The 26,653-nt window shown below is 47.9% G+C and overlaps 2 protein-coding genes across 2 annotated transcripts in view; both read left to right on the top strand.

The window, feature by feature from the left end:
- The window catches only part of LOC140208596 (uncharacterized), a 587,054-nt gene that overhangs the window by 130,512 nt on the left and 429,889 nt on the right, over positions 1-26,653 (top strand). The window lies entirely within an intron of this gene.
- Positions 11,520-23,444, top strand: LOC140207498 (NACHT, LRR and PYD domains-containing protein 3-like). Its single transcript, XM_072276023.1, has 8 exons — positions 11,520-11,580; positions 12,796-12,962; positions 13,728-13,899; positions 13,998-14,063; positions 20,605-22,342; positions 22,801-22,887; positions 23,043-23,210; positions 23,357-23,444. Exons 1-8 carry the CDS (start codon positions 11,520-11,522, stop codon positions 23,442-23,444), a joined length of 2,547 nt encoding a protein of 848 aa, XP_072132124.1.

The following is a 26,653-nucleotide window of genomic DNA, read 5'->3' as shown; positions in this document are numbered from 1 at the left end:
GCTGGAGGCAGTCCTCCAGCAAAGGGGTTTTGTTTCAATGACCATCAGACCCAACTCTCTACCTCAGTTTCGTCCATCGGTTGAAGAGATTGACTGAGAGTAAAACGGCCATTCCACTCTGATTCACCGCCAATTGTAATCACAGTTCACCGCACTTTACCCTTATCTCCCACTCCCGATTACCAGCAGCCATCCTCAGCTTGTTTGTGTGAAGTGTACCAGAAAGTGCCCTGGGTCAGAAACATGTTCACCACCATTGAGAGACATATACCGTCTCAGACAGGAACGTGCTGCCTGCTGTTTCTCTGACTCCGACAGAGAACAGAGAAAGCTAAAGCACAGGATCAGGTCGTTCGGCCCACAGTGTCTGTGCCGACCATGACGTCACATTAAGCCGATCCTACCTATCTGCACATAATCAGTCTCCTGCATTCACTGCCTGTCCAATCTTCGAAAAGAGTAATCTTGGGCTCCTGGGTTCTCTGCTTTCAGAAGGCTTTGACCATTTGTTCGAATTAGTTGGACTCAACAAAATTGTCTAAGCCTTCAAAAGCGTCATCAATTGCAACGTGTTTCCCCTCTAACCCTAATGCTTGGCCATCAAACTCAGAGTGGTGAGTATTTGTCAGAAAACACGACGGAGAAATGGAGATGTGGAAAAGAAAGTGCAGTCGCGTATGTGTGTGCGTCCGCCTGTGTGTGTGTGTGTGTGAGAGAGAGAGAGAGAGAGCGTTTGCACCTCTCCGTGTCTGCCTTAGTTTGAGAGTGTGCGTGTCTGTGTGTTTGTATGTCGTGTACATTTCTGTTTCTGTATCTGTTTTCGTTATGTGTTTTACCCTGACTGTGTTTGTCCCTTTTTGATTGTTTGTGTGTGTCAGTGTGTGAGTCTGTGTTTGTCTGTGCGTTTGCCTGTTTCTGTCTGTCTATGTGTGTGCCTGTGTGTTTCTGTGGCTGTATTTCCGTACGCCTACGCCCAGCTATGTGCTGGTTTTAGTGTGAAGATCTGCGTGTTAGTATGTGTCAGTTGTGTATTTCGATCTGTGCTTGCGTGTGCGCGCGCGAACGCGTAAGCGTGTGTTTCTGTGTGAGGCAGTGTGTTGTTGTGTGCCTGTGAACGCATTCCTGACTATGTGTGTGTGTGTCTGTGTAGTAGCCCGCGTGTACATGTGTGTCCCTGCATGTGTGAGTTTCCGCGTGTTGCTGTGTCTGTGTGTATTCGTGTGTTTGTGTCGCTGTCTGTTCATATATGTGTACGTGTCTGTGTGTCTGGTGTGTGCGCGAGTCCGTGCTTCTGTGTGGGGTTGGGTGTTTGTGTGTACATGTGTGTACCTTTCAATTTGCGTGTGTGTCTATGCAGATCTTCGCGTGTTTGCTTCTGTAATTGTGTGTGCGCGCCTGTGTATGTGAGTGTGTCCCTGCGTGCGTCTGTCTGAGTGTGTACGTTGAGTGTCTCCAGTATGTTTTTTTTGCGTGTGCGTGCGTGCGCGTGCGTGTTGCTATGTTTCTGCGAGCATGTCTGATTCACTTTCTTGCTGGCACTCTCAGTAGAACAGAGAAATACAATGGGATCAACAAAACCCTACACACAAAGCCGACAAACTCATAACATTGAAAGCATGACTGTACAGTCCTGGAAAGAGGGTCCATAGACGGCGGAGTCAGTACTGAGTTGAGGTGAGTAAAGGTATCCACCGTGTTTCTGGAGCCTGATGATTGAAAGATAAATGCTGTTCCTGAAGCTGCTGGGGTGGGCTCCTTGTCGATGTGTTCAATTTGCTCTCTATGGGCTGGGGTGAGTCCTGCACATCCCCCGACTCGGTCGCGTGTTTCCATCCCAGAAGGTGGTGAGTTATACTGCTCTCGTTACATGCACGTATAGTTCAACTCTTTGTGTGATCATGCAGAAAGTTTGACGTTAATAACTCATTTCCTTCTACCTTAGGCCACGAACATATCAATCACCCCCTCGGTGCAACACCTCTGGAGGTCCAAGACGCTGACGCCCACAAAGAAGGGATCTGTATGCTCCACGACCGCTGGACTAAGTGTGTCAATGTGGGAGGGGACTATGTTGAAAAATGAATGTGCTAGGTTTTCTAAAACTGAATCCTTCTACCTTGGGGCACGATCTTATAAATCACCCCTTGTATTCTCCACCGCGCGTCTAAAAATAGCTTTTTTTAAGCTTTAGATGCCATGCCAAATCTTCGCAAATTTCTACGGAAAACCTAAAGGTGCTGTGGCTTTTTTTAATATTTCGACAATAAGACCATAAGAAATTGATGATGGTTATGATGATGATGATGATGATGATGAAGATGATGATGATGATGATGATGATGATGATGATGATGAGCATGACGGCATCCGTCTGTCTCGAAAGACAGTGGAAATATAGTCTGCGCTATGGGTCGGTCCGTAGTAGAGCTGCCGCCTCCTTCTACATCTGTACAGTCCAGTTTTGGAGGGGCAGGTCTAGCTGCAGTTTCTGCCAGTGAATGTTGTGTCAGGCTGTGGAGGCGACCCACGTCGATCTTAACAGCTCCTTCTTCTGTTGTTTCTGTCCCTACAAACAGCGGCAGTAGCGTGGGCTCTCCAGGGCAGAGTTTGGGTGGAAGGTACAGAGATCTTAAGATACCCAGTCGTCAAAATCCACCCCCGGCCCCACACTGGTCTCGCCGGTGTAGTCCAGAGGAAAGCGAAGCGCTGTGTTTCTACCGGCTTGGCTTCAGGAGCTGCCGGACGGATGTCCTGTGACGTCCAGCACGTTAAAGGCGTCAGTCCGGATTTTCTCGTCTGGTTTACACCCGTCGCCTTCGCCTCTCCCGGGGCTGCCACAATCCAGTTGGGTAATTACCTATAGCTGGGGATTTGGTTCACGAGCACCAGGGCGTGTCCACACGCTGGTGGGTCTGCGTGATACGAGTCCGTGGGCCGACCCCTCCCCGTCTTCTATAGTCCTGCCTGAGACTGAAGGGTGTTCAGTTTTCCTGTGTCGCCAGCGAGAAGCACCACATGAGGCTTGGTCTTGGAGAGTCAATGTACTTGCAGGAAAAGAGTTACACATTATTATTACAATTCCTCCTGTTTTCCAAGAACATGTTGCCGCTGACATGTCAATGCACCAAACACTGTTATGGTGGTGTGGTGTGGGAATCATTGTTCCCTCTGAGCTCCACGGGTGCGCGGCCGTGTTGTCACGTAAATGCTCCCGCGCACGTGGCCTCTGTTGCAGCGCAGATGGAATTGCGAACAGCTAGAAAACAATTTCGAAACGTGAAAGCTTCCTTTTGCTGTACTGTATTTTATAATACCTTCAATTGACAAGTAAAATCGAAAATATGTGATTTATTTTACATTTCATTCTAAATATTCATAAACGACGCGTTGCAAGGGCCGCACAGCTTTCAGGCCGTGTAAACATTTCCTGTTGCGAGCAATGGTTGGTCCGCGCCCCTGTAAAAAATAGATAGAGGGGACGTTGAAGCCTGCACAACGTTACAACCCATGCACATTAATCACGATTAACCAATAGATTTCAATAAGTTTCAGCACCACCGGGAGGGAATACGTTACGACCAAACGAGTTCTTAAAATCTCCTCCTCTCCGCTAGACTGCAGTTCACCCCAGAACAAGGCGCAGAACCTGGTTAGCTCGACCCCCCACTCCCCACAATCAGGTCCCTCGAAGGCATGAGAAAAGATACTGGATTGTTCTATGAGCAGCTGGCAAATATCACAAGTCCTGGTTATACTCAGGCATACACTCTCTGACGAGTATTGATATTAGCACCCGTCTAGTAAACACAATAGCAACGGCAAACCACTTCTTAGAAAAAATTGCCAAGAGCAATCACGGTCCTGGAAAGACCATCTTCGCAACCTCATACAACAAGGCACGTAACGACAACGATAACAACAGTACAGTACCGAACTTTCTATTGCAGACGGGACACTAAGGCTCAATAGAATAGACAAAACAGTTTGACCCGAAGGTCTATGGCGTCAAGGAAATAGTAAAGTAAACACAGAATAAGTTCATTTCGCCTCGTTTGAATAAGAGATGAGCTTTAATTACTTAACAATACGGAATGAATGTGGACCAGCGAATGCTCAGAAACCCGATTACAGTAATTATTGATGATTTTCCTTGAAAATTCACTGCGAATGCTTCCACAATCTCTTCAGCCGCCCTTTGCAGAAACCTCGGGTGAAGTCCATCTGGTTCAGGTGAGTTTTATAACTTCGGACGTCACAGCTTCCAGTCACATCGTTCTTAGTCAAGGCAATTGCAGATACGTTAGAATTTGGACATATCCCTAGTGATTTCCACCGTGATGACTGATACAAAATACTTTGTAAGTTCATCCACCATTTCTTTGTCCGCCAATGCTACCTCTCCAGCGATCTGATACCCACTCTTGCCTCTCTATTACTCTTCATATATCTCAAAACAAAAGTATCCTCTTTTATATTACCGGCTGTCTTACCTGCAAATTTCTTATTATTCTCCTCTCTTTATTACTTTTTAGTTGACTGTTACAGTTGTTTTTCAAATCAGCCCAATATTTTCGTTTCTCACTAATTTTGGTTATATGGTAAGCTCTTACTTTTGCTTTATTTTTGTCTTTTACTTCCAATGCTGGTCACGTTGCCTCATTCTCCTTTTACACCGTCGATCTTGGCACCTTTCTGAACTCTGAAGACAGAAATTATAGGATTATTGACGAGTGGAACTGTGCAAAATTCGCTCTCAAGGGAATTAACGAATCCCTTCAGCACATTGGATCAACTTTCTGAGCGTTTCCAGCGGGGACCCAATGCGGATGAATATGTTATTGGAAGCGCTGTACTTTCCGTGCAGTATCACACTAGGGGGAAAGCTCCTCATCGCCCCGAATCGACTTCAGCTCTATGCTTCTTGCAGCCGGAGTCGGACCCTTCCACATTCTGTGCTTCAGTGTTCCCGGACGGAGGGATTGGGGGTCGCGTTATTTACTCCTTCAATGCTGGGGCCGTCACTATCAGTCCATCCCGGCTACCCTTCAGTACGTAGGTGGGTGGGTAATTCGGAAATCTACCCACATTGACAATGAAAATTAAGCGGTGGAAAAGAGGTGATTATTCCATTATAGAGACTGTTGCTGAGATCTAATGTGGGTCAACGCATATACGGTGCAGTTTTCTTTATGTCAAACGGTTGTCGCAGTTCAAAGGGTAATTAGTACATTGGCAGCTGGTTTGTTTGAATTTTCTTGTGAGGACATGTTTGTGAACCTCAACATGTTTTTGCGGATTCAGTAGAAACAGAGTTCAATCTCTTTTGGTTTTTTTTTGCGTTGTTACTGGATGAAAGTCGGATTATTTTTCACTGCATTCGCAGGTATTAGATAAATGATGGAAGACGATGGTATTCGCTGCTATTTAGATGAATGAGAGGAGACTTTATCTGCTTGTTCAGATAAATGAGTAGAGCGGTGACAGGTTTTATACAACATGATGAGACATCTTGACAGGAATGTGGAGAATACGTTTGCTGCTGTAAGGGGAGCTGAAACTGGTGAAGATAGGTGAGATTATTTTTACGAAGTGGGGCTAATGTGTCTTTGAATTCTCTTCTTCAAAAGAAAAGAGAAGCAGAGTTTTTTTTCGTGTTTAATTCCGCAGAGCACATATTCTTGACTGGCAAGTGAGTGAAGTGTTGCAGGCTGTGGCCGGTTTGGGCCGCTGAGATCACAGTTCAGTCGTGATCATAGAATCAGAGAACAGCGGAACAGAACTGAGAGTCCGAACGCCCTGCTACTAAGTCAACAGGGCCAGCATCAATCTCAGACAAACAGGCCCTGTGTAATTAATGTTTACATCGTTTTCTATTAGTCAATGAGGAGAAACCGTTGATGTATACGCAAAGTAAATACGCTGTCAGACAAATTCACCAGCGGGAAATGATCCAAATCTCATATGATGGCGCTGTGATCCTGCAATTTGTTTCCAGTCAGTGAGTAATAAACTGAAGGAGAAGGGTATCCTTATCTTGTTAACGACTTTGACTGGTAGTTATCTCTGGGAGATGGTAATCTTGGCACAGCCGCTCCCGAGTTGTCCATTACCCTAATGTTACAACTGCGGACAACTGTTAACGATCGCATTTAAATGGGCCAATTTAAAATCAGAGCAGGTCCAGGCTACGGGGGCACAGTTAAATCTGGGAAAGGGATTGTCCACTGTTCAAGAGAGAACATTATTCCAAATTTATAATGTTTCATCAGATTTGAGAGCGCCCTTCCTTCTGCTGTCTCTGTGCAATAAACCCACAGCGATCTTTGCCCTGAGCTGTCGCTGGAGTTTATAATCTGACAATAAACTGGGCCCAAGGTGAACAATAACTGAAAGCGACGGCACCAACCGAACGGAACCGGGATGCGAGTAGTGATTCCTCTCTGGAGGTGGTAAAATTTCTCGCACTGAAGTATTAATTCTGGGTCGGACCACAAGTTAGAAAGACTCATTCAAGCAAGGTGAATCTTTGTGTGGTTTAACAAAATCGTTGTGGAGGAAGGCGTGGCGTTACATGCCGAATAGCGTGAAGTTCAGGTTTATGAGCGTGTTACCAACTGAACATTGCTCAGGGTGTGTTCACTTACTGTTAGAGTCCATAAAATTCAGATACTCGGATCCCCTGAAACCAGACCCATGAGTTCTGCATCAGGTAGGAACATGGACTGTATTCGGCAGTGTTATGGTATTTTAATAAGCACACTTGTAACGACAGTATTACTAATATTTCTACTATATCAGTATTGTCATTGAAATTGCGCGGCTGTACGGATCTGTGTGCTCGATTATTTTGTATGTGTTTTTTTTTTAGCTAAGACCAGGTAGATCTGGCAGTGATATTTATATTAACAAATATTGTGGTAATTCTCACTGGCCGTAGATTAAAATAGCAAATTCTGCACTCATTAGGCACTTTGCTATGAACTTCCTGTACCTAATAATGTGGCCACTGAGTGCACGTCCAGGGGATTCTGCTGCGTTCCCCGTCCGCTTCAATGCTGACCACTGCGCTGTATTGGCTGGTATTCGATAAAGACGGGGATTTTATTGTATTCGCTGTTACTGAGATGAAGGAGGGGAGATTTTATCCACTAGTGGTTAGATAAATGAATTGAGTCCTTGCTGGGGACACTGAACATCACGCGGAGTCTAGACAGGAATGTGGAAAACATGTTTGCTGCTGTAGGGGGAGATGAAACAGGTGAAGATAGATGAGGTTATTTTACTGAGGTGGAACTAGTGTGTCTTTGGAATTCTCTTCCGCAAAGGGAAAGAGAAGCAGAGCTTTCTTTCAATGTGTTTAATTCCACTGAACACAGATTATTGACAGTCAAGGGAATGGTTTGTTCCAGGCGTTCGCAGGGATGTGTCACTGAGATCACAGTGCGCCTGTGATAATAAAGAATGGCGGAACAGGACAGAGGGAGCGAATGTCTTATAACTATTTAAACATGCCAGCAGCGCACTCTGAGAGATCAGAGAAAAAGTGAATTTAATGTCTGGTGTTTCTCCATCGATCTCAGACGAGGAACGGTTGATGTATTTGTAAAATAAGTGCGATGCCAGGCAAATTCGCCATCGGGAAATAATCATAATTTCTTATGATTCTACTGAGACATGGTAGCTTGTTTCCAGAAAGTGAGTAATAAACTGAAAGGGAAGGGCGTTCTATCTTACTGTTGAATTTCACCGGTTGTTATCTCTGGGAGGTGGTTATCTCGGCACAGTTGCCCCCCAATCGGCCCATTACTGTAATGGTACAACTGCGGCCTTCTGTTAAAACTGGCTTTCTAAACAAGCTGACATTGACTTACCTCCTTCAGGCAGCACTTACAGAATGCCCAGTGTTAAAAAAAAGCAAAAAATACTCCAAATGCATAGTATTTTACAAGAGTTGACGGCGCCCTTCCTTCTCCTCTCTGTGAGTAACAAACCCACAGCGATCTTTGCCTTGAGCTGTCGCTGGAGTTTATAATCTGACAATAAACTGGTCCCGAGGTGAACAATAAATTAAAGCGACGACACCAGCGGAACCGATCCAGGATGCGGGTTGGGCTCCCTCCCTGGGGCAGATCAAATTTTCCAGACAAAGGCAATCATTGCATGGCGCACTGAAGTCGTACTTTTGGCTCGAACCACATGTTAGAAAGGCTCATTCAAAGAAAATGAGTCTTTGCGTTTTTCACTACAAGCGTTGTGGAACAGGGTGCGGCGTGACACGCTGAATAAGCTGAAGTTCAGGTTTATGAGCGAGTTATCAACTGATCATTGCTCAGGGTGTGATCACTTACTGTTAGGGACATAACATTCAGATGCTCGGATTCACTGAGAACAGACTCGGGAGTCCAGCACCAGGTAAGAACAGGAACTGTACTGGGCTGTGTTATGGTGCTCTAATAACCCTATTCGTCACGGAAGTATTTCTAACTTTTCTACCGTATACATACTATCAGTTGCTGTTCCCGGGGAAGCTGAAGCAGGTGAAGATAGATGAGGTGGAACAGTTTTCAAGGGAAACGACACGCAGAGTTTTTTTTTCCCAATATGTTTAATTCCGCAGCGCACAGATTCGAGAATGACAAGGCAGTGAATTATTCCAGGCGGTCGCAGGGATGTGCCACTGAGATCCCAGTCCTGTTGTGAATGGCGGAACAGGACTGAGGGGGTGAAAGTCCGGTTACTAATTCAACATACCAGCAGAGCACACTGAGATATAAGAAACGCAGTGAATTTAATGTTTTTTTTCCCCATCGTTCTCTGAGGAGGAACGGTAGAAGTATTTGTAAATAAATGCGATGCTGGTTGATGTATCTGTGAAGTAAATGGTTTGCCAGGTAAATTCGCCGGCGGGAAATGATCATAATTTCATACGATTGCTGCTGTGACATGGTAACCTGTTTCCAGTCAGTGAGCAATAAACTGAAGGGGAAGGGTGTCCTTATATCGCTGTCGACTTTGGCCATTTGTTATCTCTGGGAGATGCTTATTTCGGCACAGTTGCTCAGTTACTGTAATGGTCCAACTGCAGACAACTGTTAAAAATGGCTCATTATAAACAGGGTGACCTTGAAGTCAGCTCCAGGCAGAGGGGGCACAGTAAAATCTGGAGAAAGGGAATGCGTCCTGTTCAGAAGAGAACATTATTCCAAATACATAATATTCCATCAGAGTTCAGAGCGCCCTTCCTTTCCCTGTCTCTGTGCAATAAAACCAGGGCGATCTTTGCCCTGAGCTGTCGCTGAGGTTTATCATCTGACAATAAACTGGTGCTAAGGTGAACAATAAATCAAAGCGACGGCACCAGTGGAGCGGACCAGGATGCGGGTTTTCTTCCTCTCCGAAACAGTTCAAATATTCGAGAGAAACGTAATCTTTGCACCGCTTGCACTTAAGTATTAAATCCGGCTCGGACCACTTGTTAGAAAGACGCGTTCAAGCATAATGAGTCTGTCCGTGGTTTAACACAAGCGTTGTGGAACAGGGTGCGGCGTTACAAGCTGAATAGGCTGAAGTTCAGGTTTATGAGCGAGTTATCAACTGAACTTTGCTCAGTGTGTGTTCACTTACTGGTAGGGATATAAAACTCAGATGCTCAGATTTGCAGGAAACTGAATCAGGAGCCTAGCAACAGGTAAGTACAGAGACTATACGGGGAAATGTTATGGTGTTTTATTACGATAGTATTTCTCGTGTTTCTACCAGTTCAATATTGTGGATTAACGGATTCGTGTCTCTTTTTTTTATTCTGTGTATTTTTTTTTCATTGGCAAAGACGGTGTATATCTGTCAGTGATAAAATAAAAATCCCAGCAATAAAATTCGCCGGCAGTTTAAGTAAATATGGAAGTCTGCTCTCAGTGGGCATTTTACTTTGTACAACTTGCACCTAATGGTGTGGGCACTGAGAGTGTTCGGGGTCTCCTGCTGCTCTACGCCGTCCAAAATCAATGTTCGGCGTTCAGTGACGCCCTTCTGCACCCCGCTGTTGGGCGCATGGTTATTTGAGTTACTGTCGCCTTCCTGTCAGATTATATCAGTCTGGCCAATCTCCTTGATCTCTCTCATTAACAAGGCGTTTTCGTCCGCAGAACTGCCGCGATTTTGTGCGTGCAAATCCAAGGAGAAGGGCATCCAATTTGATAACTTTTTCGCTGTTAAAATAAAGAACTATATAAAGGAAATGTGTCATATAAACAGATAGTATTTAAAATGATTAGCAAACTGAGGAACATCTGTAGCGGCCAATTCTAACCAAACCAAGTTGTTATTGCCTGCGATCCCCACGGACTTGATATACTTGTATGACGCGCCCTCGGCTCCAATAAAGGTTGTTTCAAAAGTCAAAGGCATGTACTCGATCCTTTATTAGCGATCAGCAAACGTACAACCTTGAAGCAAAGACGCGTACAAGTACACAAGTGTAACCTCAGCGTAAACGAGCCGATGATTACAGAAGATACGCCCCCCGGCTGAATACTGCGCCGAACAAAGCATAAATATGTAACTGATCCCTTCGCGTTTACCACGTCGCCACTGATGCGACAAGTTACCATAAAAAGCATCATAAATACACAACGCAGAATACAATGCAGATAGAGAACAGATACATGGCTCCCACAGACAGGCTCAGCTCTGATACAGGGTTTTCCACCTGGAATATTAACAGGCTGTCTGTTTTGTTGAATAATTCTAGTATTTTGTTTATTTATTTTAAAAGCGTTTTTGTCAGCTCGCTCTTTTGGATGCATGGCGGATCTACATTGTGTTTAACAAGTGTCATGTAACTCTGATAATGGCCATCTGAATGCTCAAAGAAATCTTGACCGGAGTTTAGGCATTAATTATGTTCTTAAGGTCCTGCTGGAGAAACTATAGTGCTTCAGGACAAAATGTCGCGAAGTTATGGGTGATTCTGCGTTGTTCAGGATGTCAGAGGGTTTCTATATAGACTCAAACCGTATATTGCCAGAAGCGTCAACGTCAGGCGATGTTAAACTGAAATGAGATGGTGAGAATCAGGTGTGACTGAGAAATCTGTATAATTCAGTGACGAGAGGAATAGATGTCCCATTTGTCCATTACTCACCATAGCACCACCAGTGGTAGGAGGACCAAAGCAGTCTGCTCAGCCTGTCTAACCATTCCATGGACACATCACTCCCGGTCCAAGACACAGGATTGGTTCCTAAAACAGAATTGCCCACAATATAGCGAGCAGATACCCTGGAGAATCCTGGCCCAGTGTACAATCCATGGAGAGAGTGGAAATGGGCATTGTGTGGCTGTGGGTAGCTGGCCGCGGGTAGGTCAGGCCATGTCGAGTGTTCGGTGGATAGGCCCAAGATGTTTGGAAGAGAGCGACTCAGTTAAAGTGCTTTCATTTACACCTCAAATAATATCTGAATTTTCTGTTAATCTTGTTTGTTACAAAGCAGAAAAATCTGACCAGAACTGTCCTCAAAATGGATAACGGAATGAGCAGTGGAGGAGTTCCAGTGACGTCAACATCGGGAAAGGACACGGGTATGTTGGCGAATTATTTTAATTTATAAATATTGCCTTGACTACGTGTCTGGATTTAATTCAATATCGGCAGGTCACAAAATATTTGTGAAAACTGAGCAGAGAGATGAGAGAGAGAGTTACCATCTCTGGGGGAAACACAGTCACACGTGGAAGGGGTACAATTACCGTCTGCTCCTGCTCCTCCAGAAGATTGAGATACACATTAAAACAGTGAGGTGTTCCAGAGCACAGGAATTCTGCAGATGCTGGAAGTTTCGAGCAGCACAAAGATACACAAAATTTTGGCTGACTCAGCAGGTCAGGCAGCATCCATCGAGAGGAATAAACAGTTAACGTTTCAAACCAGGACCACAAGGAATAGAAAGTAATCTGACAATATCCAGAATTTCTGCCCCTTCATTTCCAGTCTGATGAAGGGCCTTGGCCCGAAACGTTCATTGTTTATTCTCCACCGTAGATGCTGCCTGGCATGCTGAGTACCTCCAGAAATTTGTGAGATATCCCAGAGATTTTCTGAGGAAGGGGTTGACCGGAATTGCAGAAAGTAACCCAGGGCAAAGCAGTGGTGATGGGCAGTACCAGGAGAGTGATGGTGATGGGTTACTACTGTATATTCCCAGCAATAGGCAGAGTCCTTTCCAAACACGGAGGTATATTCTCGGGGACACGAAACAGCAGCCTTCCACAGATGGAACTATACCCCCTTCTACACCCCCCGTGCCCCCCAACACGCAGCCCCCCGACCCAAGCCCTTTCCTCTTCCCCCCCCACCCAACCAATGTATATATATTCGGACTGTATTTGGTGATCTTGTGGGCACATGGCCAAGTGGTTAAGGCATTCGACTAGCGATCTGAATGTCGTGAGTTTGAGCCCCAGCCGAGGGAATGTGTTGTGTCCTTGAGCAAGACACCTAATCACACATTGCTCTGCGATGACACTGCTGCCAAGCTGTATGGGTCCTAATGCCCTTCCCTTGGACAACATCAGTGTCGTGGAGAGGGGAGACTTGCAGCATGGGCAACTGCTGTCTTCCATACAACTTTGCCCAGACCTGCGCCCTGGAGTGTGAACACTTTCCGGGCGCAGATCCATGGTCTCGCAAGACTAACGGATGCCTTTATTATTTGGTGATCTTTAGGTTCCAGAGAGAAAGTTGCTGCCCAATATGGGGTCGGTAAATTCTTTAATTTTCGCCATTGTGCTTCACAGGTCCGAGCTCAGTGATCGCCGAGCTCCTGGCAAGCTGGAACGATTTCCAGCTGCTGCAGTTGACGGATTTCTACCGGGACAGGCTGGAGCAGGCGATGGAAGGAGGGATGCACGGAGTGAGCCTGGCGTTAACGGCCGAGAATCAGTTCAGCGGAGAGGAACATCGGGTGAGTGGGAGGGAGAATGGGTTTGAATGTTCACACGTCACAGGACTGATGGGTGTCGGAACTCTGACTCAGCGGATAATAAAGCATAAAAATAAATCAGAAATGAATATATATAATTCTTAAAACTGTGAATTTGAAGGAATGATTAAAAAAGGTGTAAACACTCCAGTGGCGGCTCAATGTTCAGAGCGAGGGGAGCCGGTAACAATTGTATGAGGTAGCAGTAAAGGAGCTTAAATGGAAATATGGTAGGAACTTTCATTCTGGGAAGACTGTACAGCGTGACAGTACGATGTCAGTGAGAGTTGGGACATCAGTCATGGATGCCACAGGAGCTGGAGTGAGTTCTGTTCTGGGTGGAGATGATTGTGTTACAATCTGTAACTGCAAACAGTGTGGATCGGGGAATACTGCCATGTTGTAATGTGTAATCACTGAATAAACCTCCACCAGAAAAGGCAAAGGAAAGGCGTCAGGTGTCAGCCGGTAATCCGCTGTCATGTTGGACACTGGCGGACTGAGGAAATGAATCACAACATCTTTTCTGCAACTTCTCTGAGACTGTTCACTCTGTTATAAAAATCTTCCTAACTTCTTCATCAGTGATCATTATTTTCTGATTTCTGTTTACACCATCTAATCCAGTGAGGAATTATTTATGGATTTTGACTGCTCAGTGTGATCCCGTTACAGAGCACATTATTTACTTCTCATTCTCTGTGTGAATCTGTCAGTCCCCAATATGTTCACCGTTACTCTTCACAGAAAATCTCTGATCTCGCTGATAAGGGAGAGCGGGCGGACAGTTCTAAACTCCTCCTGAGCCTGGTGATGGAGAAAGGCTCCCGCGCCCGGAGGGTGATGTGGGAAACCTTTGTGAAAATGCAGAACTGTGTCCCAAATTTGGACAAAATACTGAAGGAAATACAGATATATGGTGAGATAATATCAGCAATTAATTTAAATTTGGATCACAACACAGCACACTTTACAAATTTACAAAAATGATTTCCTCAATTTGTTTAAATTCATCAGGTTGTGATCCCTCCCATCGACCAATTCCCGCTCAACTTTTACTAGAGTTTCTCAGTGAGCTGAAAGGTAAGTGACCGTGCATTGAACATTGCAGAGTATAACGCTGAGATAAGCCATTAGGCCTATCATATTGTGCCGAAACAGCTAAGAAGTAAATCAGACACACCCAAGCTCTAATCTCTGCTTCCTACACCATGTCCATATGCGTCCATCTTCCTTACATCCATGTGTCTATCCAAACGTCTCTCAGAAGTCTCTAACAATTTGCCTCTACCATCGTACCAGGCAGTGCATTCCAGGCATCCACGACTCTCTGATTTAAAAAAAAAACTATCTCTCACATCTCCCATAATCCAACCCCCTCTCACCTTCACTGCAGGCCCTCTAGTAATAGACATTTGAACCCCAGGAAACCTATTCTCTCTGTCTACTCTATCTAAGCCTCTCATAATGTTGTCAACCTGTGTCAGAGCTCCCTCGGCCTCCGATGGTCCAGAGAAAACAATCTAATTTTCTCCAGCCTCTCATGATAGCACATGCCCTCTGAACCAGACAGCATCCTGGTGAATCTCTTGTGCTCCCTCTCTAAAGCCTCAACATCCCTCCGGTAGTGGGGCAATTGGAACGGTACGCAATGGCCCAGATGAGGCTGAAGCAGAGTTCATAATGTTGAAACCTGACCTCTGTTTCCACCAACGGTGGTACTTTACGTCGGGCGGTTAAATTGTTGAGCCACAAAAATCTGACCAGGTAAATGTTGGTACTGTGACAGAGAACACAGTGAGACACAGGGAAACATGTTTCCTAGAGGGAGAGATTTCAAAGAACATTTTGAGGAAAGAGGCAGAGAGCTGGCGAGTTTGACTAGAGTTGTCACACCGCTCTGGGACCTGCAACTACAGATCCCCACCGGAGTCTGGGTGGAGAAGGGGGCGATCCGGAGAATGGAAAAAAAACACACGAAAAAGTCAAAACCTTCTCTTGCCAGCCACTGCCCCCTCCTGAACAGCCTCATCCTTAACCATTTTCTAAACTCCCCCAGTTCCTGCAGATTATCTTTTCTTAGAGTTGGGCGTCCACTGAAGTTCCAGTCACAGAATAGTAATAATAGCATCACTTTAATTAGAAAAGCAGGTAACATCCCAACCGGTCTGTTCAACCACAGAGCAGCATATGAACACCGCTGTGTTTACATCTGCACTCCCTCGTGCAAACACTGCTACAGTGTTAGAGAGGGTGAGATTGGGGGACATATTCCTCAGCTCAGTCTACAGAAGCTGAAATTCCTGTCTACCGGCATTGTGTGATGGACACTGTGGAAGGGTGAGAGATGGGAATTAGGACAGGGAAACTGAGGGTTGTGGGATAGCGACAAGGAAGGTGCAAAGGACTGAAAACATCTATAAATAATATTGTAATTAGTTAAATTGTGATGGTCTGGATGGGAAGCTCACTGCATCCATAAACCCATCACGTCAGAGAAAATAGAGCCCGGGGCAGTGCATGGGCTCAGAGATTGTGAGGCTTCATCACCGCAGACTGAGTTGGACAGAGGAGAGAGTGTAAGAAAGACAAATATCACAAAACTTATTAACATTGCATCAGCCCATGTTTCACTGATTATTCGAACCTCTTAACAGAAATATAAGGAATCTCGGCCAGAATCCTGGTTCAGTCTCTTTCATTTACAAGAACAAATCCCAAAGACAATAATTTAAATCTGGGACCAGAGATAGACGAATCAGGAACTTTACAAACTACTCATGTCTTTGTCACCTCTGTTAATGATGTTCCAGTCCACATCCGGTCAATGAAACCCCTCAGTTTCCCTGCACCATGGGTTTGGTAAATCGCTACAAGCTTGTCCTTCACTAATCCTCATGTTGTTTGCCGAGGGAACAGACATGACAGTGAATTTCCCACAACCATTTCTGAATATCAAACAGATACACTCCCTGATTATTGAAGAGCATCATTTCTCCCATTCTCACACTCTCTAAAGTAAATATGTACACAATCAATGTTTTCCTACACTCCCAATCACAGCCAAGTACAGTGAATGGAAACCCCAAACACTCCTGACAGGGTCCTAAAACACTGTGAGACCCCAGACGTCCCTGACAGGGTCCTGACACACTTTGAGACCCCACACACTCCTGACAGGTTCCTGACAGACTGTGAGACCCCCCACACACTTGACAGGTTGCTGACACACTGTCAGAACCCACACACCACTGACAGTGTCCTGATACACTGTGAGAACCCACAGACACCTGACTGGGCCCTGACACACCACACACTCCTGACAGAGTCCTGACACAATGTGAGAACCCACACACACCTGACAGGGTCCTGACACACTGTGAGATAATACATATCCTTGATAGGGTCCTGACACACGGTGAGACCCCACACACCCCTGACAGGGTCCTGACACACTGTGAGACCCCACACATCCATAACAGCGTCCTGACAGACCGTGAGACCCCACACGTCCCTGACAGTGTCCAAACACACTGTGAGACCCCGGACACCCTTGCCAGGGTCCTGACACACTGTGAGATATTACATATTCTTGATAGGGTCCTGACACACGGTGAGACCCCACACACCCCTGACAGGGTCCTGACACACTGTGAGACCCCAGATGTCCCTGAAAGTGTCCTGACACTCTGTGAGACACCAAACACCCCTGGCAGGTTCCTGACAGACTGTGAGACACCACACACACCTGACAGGGTCCTGACACACTGTGAGACCCCACACACTCCTGGCAGGGTCCTGACACACTGTGATACCCCACACACGCCTGACACGGTACTGACACGCTGTGAGACACCACACGCTATTGACAGGTTCCTGACACACTGTGAGACCCTGCACACGTCTGACACGGTCCTGGCACACTGTGAGACCCAACACACCCCTGTTAGGGGACTGAAACTCTGTGAGACCCGACTCACTCCTGACTGGGTCCTGACACACTGTGAGACACCACACGTCCCTGACAGGGTGCTGACACAGCGTGAGACACCACACACCCCTGACAGTGCCCTGACACACTGTCAGAACCCACACACCCCTCACAGTGTCCTTATACACTGTGAGAACCCACACACCCCTGACAAGGTCCTGACACACTGTGACACCCCACACATGTCTGACAAGGTCTTGACACACTGTGAGAACACAATGTGAAACCCCACATTCCCTGACAAGGTCCTTACGCACTGTGAGACACCCCACACTCTTTTGGGCGTCCTGACATACTGTGATAACCCGCACACCCCTGACAGGTTCCTGACACAATGTGAAACCCCAGAAGTATGACAGTATGACAATGAGACCTTACACAACCCTGACAGGGTCCTGACACATTGTGAGATACCACACACCTCTGGCAGGATCCTGACACACTGTGAGACCGCACACAACCGGACAGGGTCCTGAGACACTGTGAGACCCCAAACGTCCCAGACAGGGTGCTGACACACTGTGAGACCTCGCAAGCCCTTGACAGGTTTCTGACAGACTGTGAGAAAGCACACACACCTTGCAGTGTCCTGAAGCACTGTGATACCCCAGGCGTCCATGATAGTGTCCTGACACACTGTGAGACCCCACACACGCCTCACAGGTTCCTGACAGACTGTGAGACCCCACACACCCCTGACAGGGTCCTGACAGACTGTGAGACACCACACACCCCTGACAGGTTCCTGACATACGGTGACACACCACATGTCCCTGACAGGGTCCTGACACTGTGAAACCCCAGAAAACCTTGGCAGTGTGCTGACAAACTGTGAGACCACACATACCCTGACAGGGTCCTGACACACTGTGAGACTCCACACACCACTCTGTGTCCTAAATCACCCCTGACAGCGTCCTGACACACCGTGAAACCCCACAAGTACCTAGCATGTACCTGTCACACTGTGAAACCTCACACACCCATGACAGGGTCCTGACACACTGTGAGACTACACACACCCCTGACAGGGTCCTGACAGACTGTGAGACCCCACACACCCCTGACAGGGTCCTGACACACTGTGAGACCCCACACACCCCTGATAGGGTCCTGACAGACTGTGAGACACCAAACGCCACTGTCAGTGTCCTAAATCACCCCAGACAGTGTCCTGAAACACTGTGAGACCACAGACATCCCTGACAGTGTCCTGACAGACCATGAGACCCCACACACTCCTGACAGGGCCCTGACACACTATGAGACCCCACACACACCTGACAGACTCCTGATACACCGTATGACTCCACACACTCCTGACAGGGTCCTGACACAGCATGAGACCCCACACACCCCTGACAGGGTCCAGAAACACCATCAGATCCCACACACCCCTGACAGCGTCCTGACACACTGCGTGACACCACACACCTCTGACAGGGTCCGGACACACTGTGAGACCTTACACACCCCTGACAGGGACCTGACACAGTGTGAGACCACACACGTCCCTGACAGTGTCCTGACACACTCTGAGACCCCACACGTCCCTGACAGTGTCCTGACAAACTCTGAGACCCCACATGTCCCTGACAGGGTCCTGACACAATGTTAAACCCCACACAACCTTGGCAGGGTGCTAACGCACTGTGAGATACCACACACCCCTGACAGGGTCCTGACACACTGTGAGACACCACACACCCCTGACGGGGTCCGGACACACTGTGAGGCACAACACACCACTCTCAGTGTCCTAAATCAGCTGGGATGGTGTCCTGAAACGCTGTGAGACCACAGACGTCCCTGACAGGGTCCTGACACATCGTGAGACCCCACACACCCCTGACGGGTTCCTGAAACACCATGAGACCCCACACGTCCCTGACAGGTTCCTGACACAATGAGACACCCCACACACCTCTGACAGCGTCCTGACACACTGTGAAACCCCACAAGTCCCTGACAGGGTCCATACACACTGTGAGACACCACACATTCTTGACAGTGTCCTGACATACTGTGATACCCCGCACACCTCTGACAGGGTCCTGACACAATGAGAGACCCCACACAACCCTGACAGGCTCTTGACACACTGTGAGGCACCACATACCCCAGACAGTGTCCTTACACACTGTGAGTCCGCACACGTCCCTGACAGGGTCCTGACACACTGTGAGACCCCACACACCCCTGACAGGGTCCTGACACACTGTGACACCCTATACATCCCTGGTAGGTTCCTGACACACTGTGACACCCCACACATGTCTGACAGGGTCTTGACACACTGTGAGAACCCATACACACCTGACCGGTTCCTGACATACTGTCCGGACCCACACACAACTGACAAGGTCCTCACACACTGTGAGACCCCACACACTCCTGACAGTGTTCGGAAACACTGTGAGACACCAAGTGCCACTGTCAGTGTCCTAAATATCCCCAGACAGTGTCCTGAAACACTGAGACCACAGACATCCCTGACAGGGTCCTGACACACCATGAGACCACACACAGTCCTGACAGGGTCCTGACGCACTGCGAGACCCCACATGTCCCTGATATGTTCCTGACACACTCTGAGACCCTGCACACATCTAACAGAGTCCTGACACACTGTGAGACCCCACATATCCATGACAGAGCCCTGACACACTGTGAGACCCCACAAGTCCCTGACAGTGTCCTGACACACTGTGAGACCCCACAAGTCCCTGACAGGGTCCATACACACTGTGAGACACCACACACTCTTGACAGCGTCCTGACATACTGTGATACCCCGCACACCCCTATAAGGGTCCTAAAACACTGTGACCCACACGTCCCTGGCAGGGCCCTGACACACTGTGACACCCCACACAGTCCAGGCAGGGTTCTGACACACTGTGAGACCCCACACACCTCTGACAAGGTCCTAAAACACTGTGAGACCCCACACACCCGTGACAAGGTCCTGACAGACAGTGAAACCCCACACGACCCTGACAGGGTCCTGACACACTGTGAGACCCCACACACCCCTGACAGGGTCCTGAGACTCTGTCGGATCCCACACACTCCTGGCAGGGTCCAGACAGGGTCCAGACACCCATGACAGGATTCGAACACACTTTATGATCCCACACACCCCAACCACCCACCCACAGTGCAGGTGCTGATCAGCATAGCTACCACTTTGTATTTTGAATAAGTAATGGTGAGAGGGGAGAGGGACCTGTGATTGCCCGACCTGTTCCTTTGACAGAATGCCCACTACCTTTTTCTCCATCTCCATACGCCACATCAACACTGGGGAGTAAAAGTTTCTTCCACAGGAATAAATGACAGCTGTGACAGTAGTGGGAGGTTGTCCAGTATGGGACATTTGGGGGACAGTGAACTACCCGGGAAATACTCACCTTCACAGTACAGTTAATTGTGAAAATGTGATGATCTGGTGTTTATCTATACCAGGCCTCCGTCCAGTCTAGGGTCTGTTAATGGAATTTACTTTACTGTTCGAGCATCCATTGATTAATCCAATTAATGCAATAATTTTCAGCTAACTCTTGTGTACTTAAATACTGAGTTCTGAGGTGAGGCATCTAACAGTTTGGTCACTGTCTGTTCCCATGGAAGATGTTCAACAGAAACACAAGGAGACTCTGCGGGCACAAACTGAAACACTGAGAGTGAACACGATCCTGATGAGGGAGAAGGTGAAGGTTTTCCAGCTGGTTGATCGATACGCTGAGCTCACGGTCATTTCTACTGTTCGAGATCGGAGACTGGTGGAACATGAGCTGCTGGCAAGAGGCAGAGACCACGAGGAGTGGAGAGAGGAACATCTCCGCGGAGAGCTGGAAAAAATCCGCACTGATCAGCTGTTCCAGAGCAGCTTTTCCCGGAGTAATTCCAAATCTGGGAGTTCGGCAGCAGTGGCCGGAGTCCCGGGGATCGGGAAAACAACAATGGTACAAAAGATTGTCCATGACTGGGCCACAGGGAAAATATACCAACAATTCCAGTTTGTCTTCAGTTTCAAATTCCGGGATTTAAACACCATCACTTGTCAAATAAACCTGAGGGAACTGATTCTGGATCAGTATCCGTACTTTGGGAATTTACTCAGAGAGGTCTGGAAGAACCCAGAGGGATTGCTGTTTATATTTGATGGTTTGGATGAATTCAATGACAAAATTGATTTTGCTGGCAGTCAGAGAAACACAGAACCTCGGTCCACATGCACAGATCCTGAATTCAAGTGCAAGGTGTCTGACATTTTGTACAGTTTAATCCAGCACAAGCTGCTCCCAGGGTGTTCAGTGCTGGTCACCACCCGTCCCACTGCGTTACACTTATTGAAAATGGCAGAGATCAGTGTCTGTGCTGAAATCCTGGGATTTGTTGGCAAGGAACAGAAGGAGTATTTCATCAGGCATTTTGAAGATCAGACGGTGGCAGCAGCTGTTTTCAAACACGTGGAGGAGAACAAGATTCTGTACACCATGAGCTACAACCCCTCCTACTGCTGGATCCTCGCTCTGGCACTGGGCCCCTTCTTCACACAAAGAGTCAGCGACCCGCAGCGAGTTCCCAAGACCATCACCCAACTGTATTCCTACTATATTTACAACTTCCTGAAAAACCACGGCCGTGAGATTGAGAACCCCCGTGATGTGTTTCTCAGTCTTGGTCAGATGGCCTTCAGAGGGGTGTCCCAGAAGAAGATTGTGTTTACAGATGGAGATTTAATCAACTACAATCTGCAGCCTTCCCAGTTCCTGTCCGGGTTCCTGATGGAGCTTTTGGAGAGAGAAGATTCTGCCCGGAGCGTGGTGTACACATTCCCACACCTCACCATCCAAGAGTTTGTAGCTGCTATCGCACAATTCCTGACTCTACATCCCGAGAATATCCTGAAATTCCTCACTGAAGCCCACAGCACGACAGATGGGCGATTTGAGGTATTTCTCCGTTTCGTTGCTGGTCTCTCCAACCCAATGACAACTCGGGGCCTGGAGGAGTTTCTGGGTCCATTTCCTCATCAAACAACCTGCCGGGTGATTGACTGGGTGAAGGAGGAGGTTAAACGCCAGAGTGGAAACACATGGAGTGAATCTGGTAAAAGGAGTCTCCTGAACACATTGCACTACCTGTTTGAATCTCAGAATCGTGGACTGGCTCAGGCTGCAGTGGGATCTGTGGAAACACTTTCATTCAGTGGAATGACACTGACCCCGATTGACTGCGCGGTCCTGTCTCATGTCATCGGACTCTGTGATAGAATAAAACGTCTCGACCTGGAGTACTGTCACATTCACTGTGAAGGAATCCAGCGGCTGGGACCCGGGCTGCACAAGTGCCGGGAGTTGAGGTAACTTGATTTATCTCTCACTCTGAACTGTGAAACTGTCCCATTGTGTTGTTTCAATGTAAAGGGATTTGGGTAAATCTGTGATAAATCAGATTGAGAAGAGTTGTGACAAACGCCATCCCCTTACCTCCTGTGGGATTTCTCTTAGCTGTTACCCTTCTCCTGTGGGATCTCTCTTATCCCTGCCCCTCCCGACCCTCTCACGTCAGGAACACGTTTCTAACCATCGAGGAATGGGACAGAATATGTGGAGTTTACAGGGTCACACCGACAGACTAAATTACTGACATTCGGTGAATACCCTGGAGCTGGGCACTGAGGGACATTGACAGTGATGGGAACTCCGATCAGTGATTTACTGAAGGGTTTAATGTTTCCTGAAATATCCGAGTGAGAGAAATTCCCTCAGACCCTCGGCTTGAATCACTTTGTTCATCAATTTGTCTGTTTGTGTTTAGACTGAGTGGTAATGAACTGGGAGATTCAGGAGTGAAACTGGTGTCTGCGGCTCTGAGGAACCCGGAGTGTAAAATACAGAAACTGTGGTAAGTACCAGACTGTGGGAGATTGTGTTTACAGTCACTGGGTGCCTGACACTGAACATTAATGTGATCAGTAATTGTGTTACTGATAAACACTGGGGATTTGTACCGTCTCCTGTCTCTCTGTGTCCTTCACCCTCACTCTCTCTCATCTCCAGGCTGGAAAGTGTCGGTCTCACAGATTCTGTTGCCGAGGATCTCGTCTCCGCTCTCAGTACAAACCCATCACTGACGGGGCTGGACCTGGGATTAAACTCGCTGACAGACCGATCTGTCCCCGCTCTCCGCCGCCTCATACTGACCCTCCCGAGTCTGGAGCGGATCTGGTGAGTGTTTGTGTTACTGTTCAATGTGATAAAATATCAGCGGATCCGCGGGTTTTCTGGTGATATTTGTCTGTGAGTGTTGTCCCCTGTTACTGACACTGTTGTGTGATCTGTTTATTTCATCTTTATTCTCCCATCTGTTTCAGGCTGTGGTACAATAGGTTCAGTGAGACCGGGGAGAAGGAACTGAGATCTCTGCAGGGAGTCAAACCTGGACTGAGAGTGGATCTGTGAACATCTGAATGTGTGAACATCCCCGCCCGCGGGATGCCGACATTTTGGCCGATTCCACGCGCCAGGTTTAATTCCCAACCGTTTTTAACGCAACTAGCTTCAGGCTCGCGCTGTGCGTCGCTCGCTGTTCTCCCGTGGTGACGTATTTTCGCCTCCTGTCCAGCGGCGCTGCTTCTGCCGGATGTGCGGGTTCGAGACCCCGGGAATGACACAGACAGGAAGAGCCCGGGGGCCGGGGCTCAGTCTGGGACACCGGTGTCCCGGGGTGGGATTATCCTGGGAGTGCGTAATGCTGGCTGGCTGCTGCGTTCACGGGCAACTTTTACGTTTGATGCCGGGGAATTACACAGTCAAGAAGGGCCCGATGATGGCGGGTTTTTTTCTGAGACACGGGTGACTCCTGACCGGCGTGGATAACTGCACTCACATCATCTCTATACTGATTCCACAACCTACGGACTCACTTTCAAAGAATTTACAACTCATGTCATTATTATTTAATATTTTATTTGCACAAATTTCCCTTCCTTTGCACGTTGCTTGTTGATTAGTCTTTGTTTTTGTATAGTTTTTCATAAATTCTGCTATATTGATTTATTGTCCTGTAAATGACTGCAATAAAATGAATCTCGGGGTAGTATATGGTGACAAATAAGAACTTTGATAATAAGCAACACGCATCAAAGTTGCTGGTGAACGCAGCAGGCCAGGCAGCATCTCTAGGAAGAGGTGCAGTCGACGTTTTAGGCCGAGACCATTCGTGAGGACGAACTGAAGGAAGAGCTAGTAAGAGATTTGGAAGTGGGAGGGGGAGGGGGAGATCCAAAATGATAGGAGAAGACAGGAGGGGGAGGGATGGAGCCAAGAGCTGGACAGTTCATTGGCAAAAGGGATATGAGACGATCATGGGACAGGAGGTCCAGGGAGAAGGAAAAGGGTGAGGAGGGGGATACCCAGACGATGGGCAAGGGGTATAGTCAGAGGGACAGAGGGAGAAAAAAGAGAAATAATAAATAAATATGTCTGGGGCCCTGACTGTCCAATCACACACTCCCGGGGTTAGACACAGCGTGAAGCTCCCTCCACACTGTCTCATCACACACTCCCGGGGTCAGACACAGCGTGAAGCTCCCTCCACACTGTCTCATCACAGACTCCTGGGGTGAGACACAGCGTGAAGCTCCCTCCGCGCTGTCCCATCACACAATCCCAGCGACTCCCTTGTCCATTCGTCCCCCCCCATCCCTTCCCACCAATCTCCCTCCTGGCACTTTTCCTTGTAAGCGGAACAAGTGCTACACATGCCCTTACACTTCCTCCCTTACCACCATTCAGGGCCCCAGACAGTCCGTCCAGGTGAGGCGACACTTCACCTGTGAGTCGGCTGGGGTGATATACTGCGTCCAGTGCTCCCGATGTGGCCTTCTATATATTGGCGAGACCTGACGCAGACTGGGAGACTGCTTTGCTGAACACCTACGCTCTGTCCGCCAGAGAAAGCAGGATCTCCCAGTGGCCACACATTTTAATTCCACGTCCGATTCCCATTCCGATATGTCTATCCACGGCCTCCTCTACTGTAAAGATGAAGCCACATTCAGGTTGGAGGAACAACACCTTATATTCCGCCTGGTTAGCCTCCAACCTGATGGCATGAACATTGACTTCTCTAACTTCAGTTAATGCCCCACCTCCCCTTTGTACCCCATCCCTTATTTATTATTTATTATTTCCCCCTTTTTTCTCTCTCTTTTTTCTCCCTCTGTCCCTCTCACTATAGTGGGTTCACCTCCCCCTTTCTTTCTCCCTACGCCTCCTGTCCCATGACCCTCCCCCTCCTCCATCTCTGTATCCCTTTTGCCAAGCACCTGTCCAGCTCTTAGCCCCATCCCTCCTCCTCCTGTCGTCTCCTATCACTTCGGATCTCCGCCTCCCCTCCTACTTTCAAATCTCTTACTATCTCTTCTTTCAGTTAGTCCTGACTAAGGGTCTCGGCTCTAAACGTCGACTGTACCTCTTCCTAGAGATGCTGCCTGGCCTGCTGCGTTCACCAGCATTTTTGTGTGTGTTCCTTGGTTAACGTGGCCGCCAGGGATGGAGTGAGACACAGACTTGCAATGGCCACTGTCGCACACAGAATCTATGACGAAGGAACATGCGGTGCCCGTGGATACAATCCCGGGATCGAGTGTGTTACCAATCGTAATAACGGTATTTTACTTTGTGTTTTATATCGTCTTGGGTATTGCATGTATGTTTTAATTCTAATAATTTTCTCATTGAATAAACTAATGTATATATCTCAGATATTCACACATACACATATACATGTGGGTTTTGGGGAGGAGGGGTGAGGGGTTTGGGAGGAAGAGGAGTGACGGGACGAGGAGTGGACTGATGAGACGGTGACCGTGGCGAAGTCACTGACTCAATAGGGGACGAAAAGGGACAAAAGTTCCTGTCAGAAACTGTTTGCGACGTGGATAATATAGAGAGAGGGTGAGGAGGAATGAAACGACAGGAAGGGAGCGGGAGTGGTGGGACTGGGAAGGAGGGGAAGTGATGGGACATGGAGAGAGTGGAAGTAATGGGGCGGGGAGCGAGGGAAATGGGACGTGGAGGGAGGGGAAGTGATGGGACGAGGAGCGAGGGAATCTGATGGGATGGGAAGAGAGGGAAGTGACGGGACTGGGAGAGAGGGGTCTGATAGGACAGGGTGGGGAGGAACAGAATGAGGAGTGTGAGGGAGTGATTCATTCAATAGTAGAGGAAAACTGAGAAGTACCCATGGGGAGGAATGTAGCTACGGGAAATGCTTGGCACCGTTACCACCGCACTCCCAACTCCAAAATACCGCCTCGATTTTCCCTCCTCTCCTCAGGTGGCCTGACACGAATCCTTCAGCTTGTCCCGTGGAGCGGAGAACGTGTCTTCACTGAGGTCTGTCAAAGGCAGGAGTGGGCGCGGGCTGGCTGGAGAAGATGGAGGCGAGGTCTGTCGGTGCGGGCTGGTTAGCAGGGGCGGGGTGAGAGGGAGGGATCAGATTGAGGAGGGGAGGGGAGAAAGAAAAGGTGCGGAGAGGAGACGAGATGAGTAAAACCATCATCGCCTCTGCGTCGTCCATTACCCACTCCCTCAGCATCTCTCTCCCTCACTCCCCTCTCTCCCCCCTCTGTCCCCTTTTCCCTCTCCATATCCTCCCCCAGCTC

Source organism: Mobula birostris, chromosome 13, assembly GCF_030028105.1.
Source record: "Mobula birostris isolate sMobBir1 chromosome 13, sMobBir1.hap1, whole genome shotgun sequence".
NCBI lineage: Eukaryota > Metazoa > Chordata > Chondrichthyes > Myliobatiformes > Myliobatidae > Mobula > Mobula birostris.
Note: the sequence above shows the minus strand (reverse complement) of the source record. Positions and strands in the feature narration are given on the sequence as shown.